At 36.5% G+C, this 11148-nt stretch overlaps 1 protein-coding gene across 1 annotated transcript; it reads right to left on the bottom strand.

Moving 5' to 3' along the window:
- Positions 1-7200: 7200 nt before the first annotated feature.
- On the bottom strand, positions 7201-9899 carry LOC113328615 (DEAD-box ATP-dependent RNA helicase 7-like). The gene is made up of 6 exons (XM_026575680.1): positions 9798-9899; positions 9498-9683; positions 8031-8118; positions 7849-7943; positions 7607-7731; positions 7201-7507 (listed from the first exon to the last, which is right to left on the bottom strand). Exons 1-6 carry the CDS (start codon positions 9839-9841, stop codon positions 7437-7439), a joined length of 609 nt encoding a protein of 202 aa, XP_026431465.1. The 5' UTR covers positions 9842-9899; the 3' UTR covers positions 7201-7436.
- Positions 9900-11148: the final 1249 nt, after the last annotated feature.

The raw sequence follows: 11148 nt of genomic DNA, 5'->3' as shown, positions 1-11148 counted from the left end.
CCATAAAAAACCAAATTTTTGAAAACCCATTAAAACCAAATAGTGGGCTTTGTGTCTTTTCAAATGGGCCAACCTTGTGCTCTCCATGAATACATGTATCCGACAATAAAAATTCCATTATCATGTATTGTATTACCTCAAACCAATAACCCTTTTAAAATAAATGCAAGCATGATACAAATACTTCCTATATTTCGAGGGTTCGATTCTGAGAACCCCTATACTCATGTAAGAGAGTTTGAACAAATTTGTCGGACTATGCAACCTGATCATATGTCCGAAGACTCTCTGAAATTGCGTTTGTTTACATTTCTCTAAAGGAAAGGGCCAAAACATGGTTTTACGGTTTGAGACCACAATCAATCAACACTTGGGACCAACTCACAGATCTATTTTTCAAAAATTCTTTCCACATCATAGGACCATCGCTATTCGTCAAAGTATCAATTGTTTTGTCCAATTGGATGAGGAAACTGTTTTTCACTATTTTGAACGTTTTAATGATTTGTTGAGCGAATGTCCGCACCATGGATTTGAGAAGTGGAGACTTGTCGTCATCCTCTATGAGGGACTAGACTTTAAATCTCGAACCATGGTTGAGTCTATGTGTAATGGTAGTTTATTGATAAATCTGTGGATGATGCATGGAATTTTTTAGCCGAGATTGCAGAGAAAACCCATCAATGGGAATCCGTTAGGGAAACAGGAACAACACCACATGATATGAGTCACCCCCATGAATTAGAGTTTTATTCTTGTAATAGCTCCGACCTTAGGATTGAAAATTATCCTAGATTGCAAAATCCCTATCATGATGATGATGATGATGATGATGTTATGTTAGAAGAACATGTCTATACTGAAAATGTTATGGAACCTTTGGGTTCAAATACATTAGGCGTCTCTGCCCCGACCTTAATGCATGATATGTCTTCTAGTATTCCATGTGATGTTTCCCCTGATGAGCCGATACACGAGGATAAATCTGTTAATGATGTTGATGATCTGATTGTGATCTTGCTAATGATTGATGATTGTAGCATGATGTGACATGTGTAGAAGATTAGGAGATTTTGATTGATTGATAATGATGCCTATTCTTCTACATAAGTCACAATCTGATGGCCTTCCACCCAACCTAGATTTGGTTTGTACCCATATTGTCAAACCGATTTTCTGAGAGTCCCTAATCTAGGTTTGGAACTGTGTGCTTCCCAAGTCCTCTTGGACTATTTTGCTTCTAAGTATAATACATTTGAGGAACCACAGTTGGAATTAGCATGTGTACCCGTCCCTAGCAAAGTTCATTTCGAATTAGACCTTGTGCATGATGAACCCCCGAAACTGCGCGATTTTGTTTTCAAAATTATATCTTCTGTAAAATCCAGGTTTGGGGGTAGCTCATTTTGTTTCACAGCTTCACTTGCATGCCTATCATATTATTATTGTGTGAAGCTGTTGAAACCTCTACACTTTGTCTTTTGGGTTGATTCTCAACTCTTTAGATTGTTAGTGTATGGTGAATTTTTGTATATAATCCAGTAGATAAAATTTCTTAAAAACCCTTTTGTTCCTTTTGTATATATTTTGCTAATCCAATATGATCTCGGCTGAAATATGTTGGATTTTTTGCCTTGAATAACGGAGTTTTAATTCTGCTTTCGCCGAAATCGGGTATTCTCTCTCCTTTTACTCTACTCAGCATGTCCCTTTCCATATGTTGCATTTCAATTCTTTCCATATTTTGAAACATTGAGGACAATGTTTAGTTTAGGTTTGGGGGTATAGAGTAGATACCACGATAATATGCCATAATTGAAAACAAAACTCAATCTTTTTGAAAAAATTGAAAAAATCAAAAAAAAAAAAAAATTAAAAAAAAAAAAAAAAAAAAAAATCATCATAAAAATGGAGCTCATTTACCTTGAAATGTTGACTCTTGTGCAAATATGTAATTATTAGGAGTCTTAGTCTAGATATTTAGGCACCCTGATTCTAGCACAATTCACATAGTGATAAGAAATTTGCACGCGCACGATCTACCAATACATGTATGGCCTCGATCTTCAAGGTGTTTGATAGGAAGTCACGATTGCCAATCACTTTAGAATACTGAACGAAACTTGACTAGCTTGTTCTTTGGTTGGTTGGGATAGAAGGTGGAGGTTACATTAAGAAAGACAACCATCGAATTTAACTGGGTGCATCAAAAAGGGCTACCTCTTGCAAAGTGTCATGTAATTTTTGTTTCTTTTTGTTATGTATCAAAGAGCTACCATATGTAAAAATCAATTTCAAATTCTTGTGCAAAAAAAAAAAAAAAACGATGTATATTCAGAAAAAAAAAAAAAAATTCAGAAAAATACAAAAAAATCAAGTATTTATCAATTCCATCATCTCTTGTTCCAAAAATAAAAAGAGAGTAGTCAATGTAAATAAGAGTCATGTAAATAGTCATTTTGTTGTTTCTTTGTAATAAGCAAGGAGGGTGTATGCCATTGATGTACAACGCGAGTAATTGTGAAATACCTCCAACTCATTCACAATTCTCGTAAAGTCCGGACAGCTAGCTAGATTTCGACCTTGGTTCTTAGCCTGAGAAACTATCTCTTGGTGATTAGTAGTCATAACTTCAGATCTTTCTTTACACATGTGTAGATACACTTTACACTCTTATCACATGTCTTTTTTTGTTATCAGTGCTAGGATTGTGCCTTCGATAGCTAGATTGACATCTCCATTTTGCTGTGAGCTTAACTGACTTGCACATGTCACATTTGATGGAATCTGAGCTCATATTTTGTCCTTAGGTTTTGTAGGTACACCTCTGGTAAACCTTCACGAGACTTCAACTCGTCCACTAGGGACACTTAGTGGTTTAAAAGGCTTAGTGCATACGCTAAATGCATTCGAGAGACCAGCGACAGTGGTATAGGTAGGATTTCCTTAGTTTTGTTTTACTTGAGGACAAGTAAAATTCAGGTTTGGGGGTATTTGATGAGTGCCAAATAATGTATATATTTATCCCTTTTTGTTGGCATTTAACTTATCTTTTGTGCAGTAATTCTACATTTTATCCCATATTCTGTATTTTCATTGTTTTCAAGAATAAATATTTTTCTTACTTAATTTTGCATTTTTAGGTAATAAATAAAGTTTGGATGAATAGCAGAGCGGAAAAGAGCAGAAAAGTAGTGAAAAGCCGGGAGGAATTACACAAGGAAGCCGCGAAGAATGTTGTGCACAAGACCAAAAGGGTAGAAATTGGCTCAAGAAGGAAGAATTGTTCTTAAAGAAGATATGGGCTTGGCATACCCAAGGCCCAAAACCCTTACCCAAACCCATTTTCTATATCCATACCCGCCTCCATTCTCAGCCGTTAGATCGGATCCATTTCATCATCCAATGGTCGCTTCTTCATCGATTCATCAAAACCTGAAGTCCCTGCAAAACACCATAGTACCTAAATTCCAAGCCTTCGGATTAGATCACATTTAGATCCTACGGTCGCTTCTTTGCCTGCGCATCAAACCTCGATACTTCCGCTTAACACTACAACACCTAATTCCATCTGGTGTCGTCAATTTTGTTGTATCTCATAATCCAACGGTCGCCACATACCTCTCCATCGTAGACGTTCGATTCAATCTATATGGGATCATCCAACGCTCTTTACTTGCTGTTCATCAAAACTCGCTACACCCGCTCAACACCCTAGCAACCGAACCCTATTAACCCAAAACAAACGGACCCTTCTTCTCCATCGGGTTCTTCCTCTCTTCTTCCCAAACAACAGAGAGCTGCTCTGCAACTCCATCACCTCCACCAGCTACACCTTCTTCTCGAACCACACCACCACCACAACCATCCGACAACACCATGATCTCCAGTAGCGCCACCCGACAACAGCAGCATCCTATCCCCCTAAGCCTAGCTGTTGTATCTAACCCACACGCATCTCACTGACCTAGATGTGGGTTTGATGCAACACCTCGATTTAGGGCATCAGAAGAATGGAGAGGAGCATAGGGAACAATTGCAGAGCATGGGTCAGCGTCGAATTGGGTAAATTTTATTTTGGGAACCCTAATTTTTGGGATTTGGGGGAAACCCTAATTTTAATGTTTGGGTATAAATTGAGGGTTGGGTATCACTGTTAGAGGTGTTCTTGGATTAACCAAGTAACCAATTAGGGTTAAATTTCAGTTTTGATATTTTAATTTTAATTCAATTTAATTCCAGTTTCAATTTAGGTTTGTTTTAATTCCATGTGTGATGTTTAAATTCCTGTTTTTATGGTTTAATTTCATGTTAGGGTTAGTTTTAATTTCATGTCAGGGTTAATTTCAATTTCATGTTATGTTAGATTTTAATTTTAGTTTCAATTTCAATCTTGTGCTATGATAATGATAGACTGTTAGTCACTGTTTAGGGTTATGATCATGTTTAAGTATAACTGTTAGTATTATGTTAGTGTAAATATCACTCTTCTTTGCTCAAATGTTAGGTTCAATTCACTGTCAAGAAGTGATGGAATGTTAGGCTAGAAGCCTTAGAGCATTGTGTTGATTGAGCAATGGGGAGAAACTAGTGCTCACTAGTGACTGTGAGCAAACTAGTTCTCTTCCCACTCTAGTTGTATGCCTAGGCTCTCTTTTAGTGTCAATTGTTAGCTTCTCAAATGTTAGGCTTAGTTTACTGTTGTGTGTCAATGCTAGGTTAGAGCCTTAGGCATTGAGTTGATTGAGCAGTGGGGAGAAACTAGTGCTCACTAGTGACTGTGAGCAAGCTGGTTCTCTTCCCACTCTAGATGAATGCCTTGGCTTTGCTTTGTTACTTCTTCTCCTCCCTGCCCTTGGCTTAGGCCTTGGTTCCATTGTTCATTGCTTGTAGTTTCCCTTGCTTTTGTGCTGTCTGTCACCTTCCATTGTTTCCTGTTAACTGCCTTTGTGCCTCATTGCCACTGTTACCTTGGCTTAGTGCCACCATTACTTCACTGCCATCTCTTCTTTTCTCCTTTCCTTGCTACTCAGCTGCCTTGGCCACTGCCCTGCAACCCTGTTGCTGCTGCTGCTTTCCTTCTCCTGCTGCTGCTCCAGCTTGCTTCTCTTGTCCTGTGCTACAGCCACTGCTGCTGCTGCAACTGAGTTTGGCTCACAGCACAAGCCAGTTCAGCCCACAGTTAACTCAAAAGGTTTAGTTATTCTTAGAACCAAAGGCTAAAAGCCCAGGTTCAAAGCCTAGCTCAAGCTAAAGGCTCAAGGCCCAGCTCATCATTAGTTTACCAAGCCCAGTTCTCAGTCATTACAAAGGCCCAGGTCACTTTTAAAGTAAAAGCCTGATTCAATCAAAGCCTGAACTCAATTAAAGGCCCAGTCCAATTCAGGTTTAAGGCAAAAGCCTAATTCAGTCCACCAAAGCCCAAGTTCTTTATCAAGCCCAGTTCAATTCATTTCAAGACCACTGAGCCCAGTAACTTCATTACCAAGGCTCAGCCCAGTACATTTCCAAAGGATCTAAAGGGTACTCAAAGCCCATTGACCACTCAAAAGCCCAACAAAAATTTAGAACCCAAAATAGCTAAACACTCCAAAACACACCCAGTCTCTGTGGATCGACCCGTACTTGCACGAGCTACAACTGACGACCGTGCACTTGCGGTATTACTGTAGGCCCGCGTTTTTATTGCGCTTCAAATTTTATACATCTCCGGGCCCACCAAGTTTTTGGCGCCGTTACCGGGGACCATTTTGCATTTAAATATAATATCTTTGAGGCCTACCAAAAGCATGATTCCAGTCCATCTTTTCAGTTACCAGCAAAGAAGGGCTACAATTTTCTGCTACAACAAAGATTAAAATTAGTGACTATTCTTTTAGAGAGTTTGGTTACCTTTTGGATAGAACATCTGGTTGCAGTCCTAAGAAACTCATCACCTGTTGATGATCCAAAGGTACTAGATGAAAATGAATGATTAGTGATCAGCGGAACTCATAAGCTTGGTAAGCTAACCCTGAACCCTTTTGTGGATGTAACCAGTAGTGCAAGTACACAAGGGTGATAAATTATAATCCACAATATAAGGGATTACAAGGAAACTCAAGTAGAAATTTCTTACTTGCTTACCTTGGTTCGGTGACTAGCTCAGACCTGAGATTAGCATGTGTTAACTATCGAAATGAGGTGATGGAAACAGTACTAAATCAGGAATCAGGAAATGAATATTTAGGTTTCGTGTTTGATCTCGGGAAAGCAGCGAGGATATCTTATGGTCATTGTACATATCTACAAAACATAGTAATGTGCAGCATACAGATACTGTTACTGGTCATCTGAGGCATAAGAAAACTCAAGGAGAATAAGCTGTGGTGTTCTTTAAGGATGTAACTAGTTTTTTTTTCGATAGTGAAAAGGCAGAAGAGACATTACAGATTTATGCAGAATTTATAGGCATCTCATCAGAGTTGAGATTTCTTTCAACCTGGGGTGGTTGATGGAATGGATAGTTATGAAGGTTTTCTATTTAGGACGTTTTAATTAGGCCTGTCAATATACGTGTAATATCCTGAATCCATTTCCGAGTATTCAAGATCCTATAGGATTTTATCCGTTTTATCGGATATCGCATCAGATATTTTATTTGATATTTCTTCCTTAATATATCGTATATGAAATGTTTGAGAAATTGAACTTAAATTTCAATTAAGAACAGGTTTTAAAGGGTTTTTAACATTTTCTGCCGGATAAATATCCGATATCTTAACCTATCGGAATCGATATTTGATATCCTATAGGATATTATCGGATATCAAATATCCGATAACGCTTAACCTATTGGATACAGATTTCTATATATCCAACGGATATTCATCCATCGACACCGATTCTTTCTATAGCAAAACATTTATGTCCTTAACCTTAGGCTTCTTTTCATAGGGTTTATCTTTCTAATATAAATACGCTATTAGGTCTTCTTTAGAAGGCAGACTTTATTATTTATTTTAAGAAAGTAATCATTAAATTATCAATGAGTAATTTGACTTCTACCCCTTATTGTTCTATTCTTCAAACTTTTTGTCTATAATTAGTTTATACCTGCGTGTTGCTAGCCAAACGCCATCAATTACAGTCAGGCATTGATGCCTTGTAAGAAGCCATACGCAGCCTGACATCAACAATGACCTTGCAGAGGATAGTACATGTAAAAGAAAATCGTAACAAGAGCATGGTAACTGATACAGTATTTTTGTTGAGGCTACTTAGTTCTTTTCTACCCTATCATCTTTTTACATTGTGAACCAAGTAACTGATACTGTATTTTAGTTGAGGCTACTTTTTCCCTTTTACATTATAAAAAGATACAAAAATCATGAGAGCATGGAAATTGGGTCTCAAAAAGACAAAAAATGCAAGCAAAATAAACCGATACTCCAAAACTAGCCCATTAATTGTGGCATTTCCTCTAAGACTCGGATCACCCCATATTCTTCTGTAAATACCCTTGGAGCTGTAAAGAGATAAGGCAGAAACAATTAATTATTTATATAAGAGGAAGGATCCCTCCACTTAAACAATTGAATGTTAAGTTATTGGGAAAAAGAAATACCGTTTTCAGTATATCCATAAAGATCATCAAGAGGCACATCAAAAACTGCACCTCTACGATTTGCGGTAATCGATAGTTCCATCTGTAGCTTAGGAAAATATTGACGCAATAACTTTGCAACATTCCTACCAATAAACAAAGATACCATTTCTGAAATACCAAAGTGATTTTTAGAGAAAAACAGCTTAAACATAGTGTTGCTACAAGATAAACACAGAGGAAATAAAGCACTAAACACTTACCATGTATTGCTGAATGATTTCTGATGATCAGGTAATACTAAATGCAGCGTGACAAAGTTATTTCTTTCCTGGAGTGAAATGATTTCAGGACAACCCTGCATTAACAAGTCAGTTATATAAGTTCATACAAATTAACATAATAAAACCAAAAAATAAAGTTTTATTTAAGCAAACGAATTCACCAATGCTAAGGCAAGCGCCTTTGTAAACAGGTCCAAGGGAGAAACTTTGGAGGTCTCGATAAGCTTTTGAGCCTCTCGCCGATATAAGCTGTGTTCCAAACGTAAAATAGTTGAAAAATCAAATTTTATGATTTGATAAGCAATCAATCAAACAGTCAAAACCATATGGAAGCAATCCTCATTCATCAAGCTAACCTAAGATCCCTCATCTTCTTTTTTCATCATCAATTCTTTAGAAATAGCTCATAAAGTCAACTGCAGTTGTTATTAGTTTGAGTGAGGGTTGAATCCCTGACACTTACCTAGCGGTTCCAGTGCTCAAGGGCAGAGTTCGTGCCGTAATGTTGGCAGTTTACAAATGGCAGGCCTCTATGATAAAGATATGGAAAAGAATAATGCGTTTTATCTGGTCTGTGAATGGGGAAATCAGACAAACTTTTGTGATTTCTTGGCCTAAAGTTCGGTGCCCGACACAGGAAGGTGGCTTGGGGATACAAAGGCTGGAATGCATCTATAAGACTAAGACCCTTCTTAAAAAGCTGCCTAGGAGAATACTGGATAATATGTCCATCGGAAACGTTCTCAATGGCAAAGTATAGTTAGCATCTGAAATTCTTCTATGTTCAGTAGTTTCAAGACAGGGTTGGCTATCCTTATGCCAAGTCAAAAAAAAATTTATTGATAGTTTGCTATCAATTCCAAAAAGAATAAGACCCTGCCAATGTGACCTCAAAAAACTTGAAAATTTAGTTAAGTCTAAGTAACTTAGACCCTGCCCCTCAATGCAATTGAATGGGCTAGCTAGAATACTTGGCTTCAAGTGTGAGTCCTGTCAGACTCACAACCTGCCATAAATACAGTTGAAAGTGGCCAAATTCCATGGTTTTTAAAAAGAAGACGGGAAAGGATGAAGCATAGAATGCAAGAAATACAGTTTAGTCATGCTGTCGGAGAAGTATTTTTGGTGCTGATTGTACGGCAAAAAAATCAGTTCAGAATTGTTGTCAGAAAAATAAATTTTTGGCAAAAAGAGGAGCTTGACTGAATCTTGGGCAAGTGGAACACACTTTGAAGCGCCTTCCCGTCCTAAGTAGATTTGAGGAACCTAATATGAGATACTACATATTCAATTAGAGTATGTACCTTAAGTCATAGAGATCGTCCTGATGGTTCCTAAGGCTCTGGATATTCGTTTTAAATTAGTCTGCTCTTGATGTCTTTTCTCTTCTTTGGTTGATAAATTAAATTAAACGAAGAAAGTTACTGATAACATAACCAGATAAAAAAATAAATCTGCATAACAACTCATCTTTACAAGTATTTGATGCAACTCATCTTCACAAGTATTAGATGCAAAACAAAAAATCATGAATTTGAACAGAAAAATTACCAAATTAACAAAAAAAATTTATTATCAACAGATAGAACAATAATCAATCGTACCTAACATTCAAAAGAAGATCATACCTTTCTTCAAACTCATGTATTTCTATCACCCTCTGTTCCACAAACTTAAACCTTGTTGGCGGAATTGTTGTAACTGTTATGTTATTAGAATTGATATACATGATGGTCTTCGATATCAGGTACAGCACACAATAGTCACTCCTTTTCATTGTCGCCATAGCGAAAGGACGAAACACGGGAAGAATGCTGGATTCAAATTTCAAAACATAATAACAAAATCAAAATAAGATTCAACACATAACAAAAACAAAATGACAAATGTGAAGAAATAAACTAACGAATGAAAAATGTGGCAATTACTCGTTAGAAACACTAAGGACCTCTCCCATCGCAAAGTCGTCCATTAGGGTTTACTCCGTGCGAACGAGAAAGTGCGGAGAAAATGAAGTCCCTCTGTCCTCGTTCATGTATTTCTTTTCTAGGAATTGCCCGTAGGTACCATTATAGTGTTCTTAGTCAGTGGCAGGTCCACCCATTAAATTCCAGTAATCAGAGGTCCATAACTAAAAGAAAATATGAAAATGGACCAAATTTTTTAAGTCCAGGTCTTGTACACGTGCAGGACAAATTGTGTGAAATCTGCAAATACCTAAACTACCCTTCCTATCCTACATATATTTAATCCGGTTATTTCAAAGTTTCTAAATTTTTTTTCCAGGCAATTCGATTTCTACTCTTTTCTTCTTCTGGCTTTGGGACTAGGGTTTCTGAAGATTTCTTCTGCGATTTTTAATAGTTATGTTGCTAATATTTTCGTTTTCTTCTTTCTGCTACAGTTTAATGGAGATAGATTGTGTTCTGTTTGTTTTTTATGATTCTTGTTCGTATTTATTCAGTTATTTGATTAGATTGTTAAGTTTTTAGTTTATTTTAGCTTTCGATTTGATTATCTTTCTGTTTTCGTTTCAAAATCAGGTTTGTTTTCACTTTCAGATCGGATTATCCAGCAGTACATATGTGACATACTCATTGTTTTTGCTACAGTTTTTGAATTATGTTTAAGATTTGAATTTTGGATCATGTAGATCGGTTGTTTTTGTTTGTCTTTTATGATTATTGTTCGTATTTATTCAGTTATTTTGTTAGATTGTTAAGTTTTTAGTTTATTTTAGCTTTCGATTTGATTATCTTTCTGTTTTCGTTTCAAAATCAGGTTTGTTTTCACTTTCAGATCGGATTATCCAGCAGTACATATGTGACATACTCATTGTTTTTGCTACAGTTTTTGAATTATGTTTAAGATTTGAATTTTGGATCATGTAGATCGGTTGTTTTTGTTTGTCTTTTATGATTATTGTTCGTATTTATTCAGTTATTTTGTTAGATTGTTAAGTTTTTAGTTTATTTTAGCTTTCGATTTGATTATCTTTCTGTTTTCGTTTCAAAATCAGGTTTGTTTTCACTTTCAGATCGGATTATCCAGCAGTACATATGTGACATACTCATTGTTTTTGCTACAGTTTTTGAATTATGTTTAAGATTTGAATTTTGGATCATGTAGATCGGTTGTTTTTGTTTGTCTTTTATGATTCTTGTTCGTATTTATTCAGTTATTTTGTTAGATTGTTAAGTTTTTAGTTTATTTTAGCTTTCGATTTGATTATCTTTATGTTCTCGTTTCAAAATCAGGTTCGTATGCACTTTCAAGTCG

This window comes from Papaver somniferum, unplaced genomic scaffold, assembly GCF_003573695.1.
Source record: "Papaver somniferum cultivar HN1 unplaced genomic scaffold, ASM357369v1 unplaced-scaffold_112, whole genome shotgun sequence".
NCBI lineage: Eukaryota > Viridiplantae > Streptophyta > Magnoliopsida > Ranunculales > Papaveraceae > Papaver > Papaver somniferum.
Note: the sequence above shows the minus strand (reverse complement) of the source record. Positions and strands in the feature narration are given on the sequence as shown.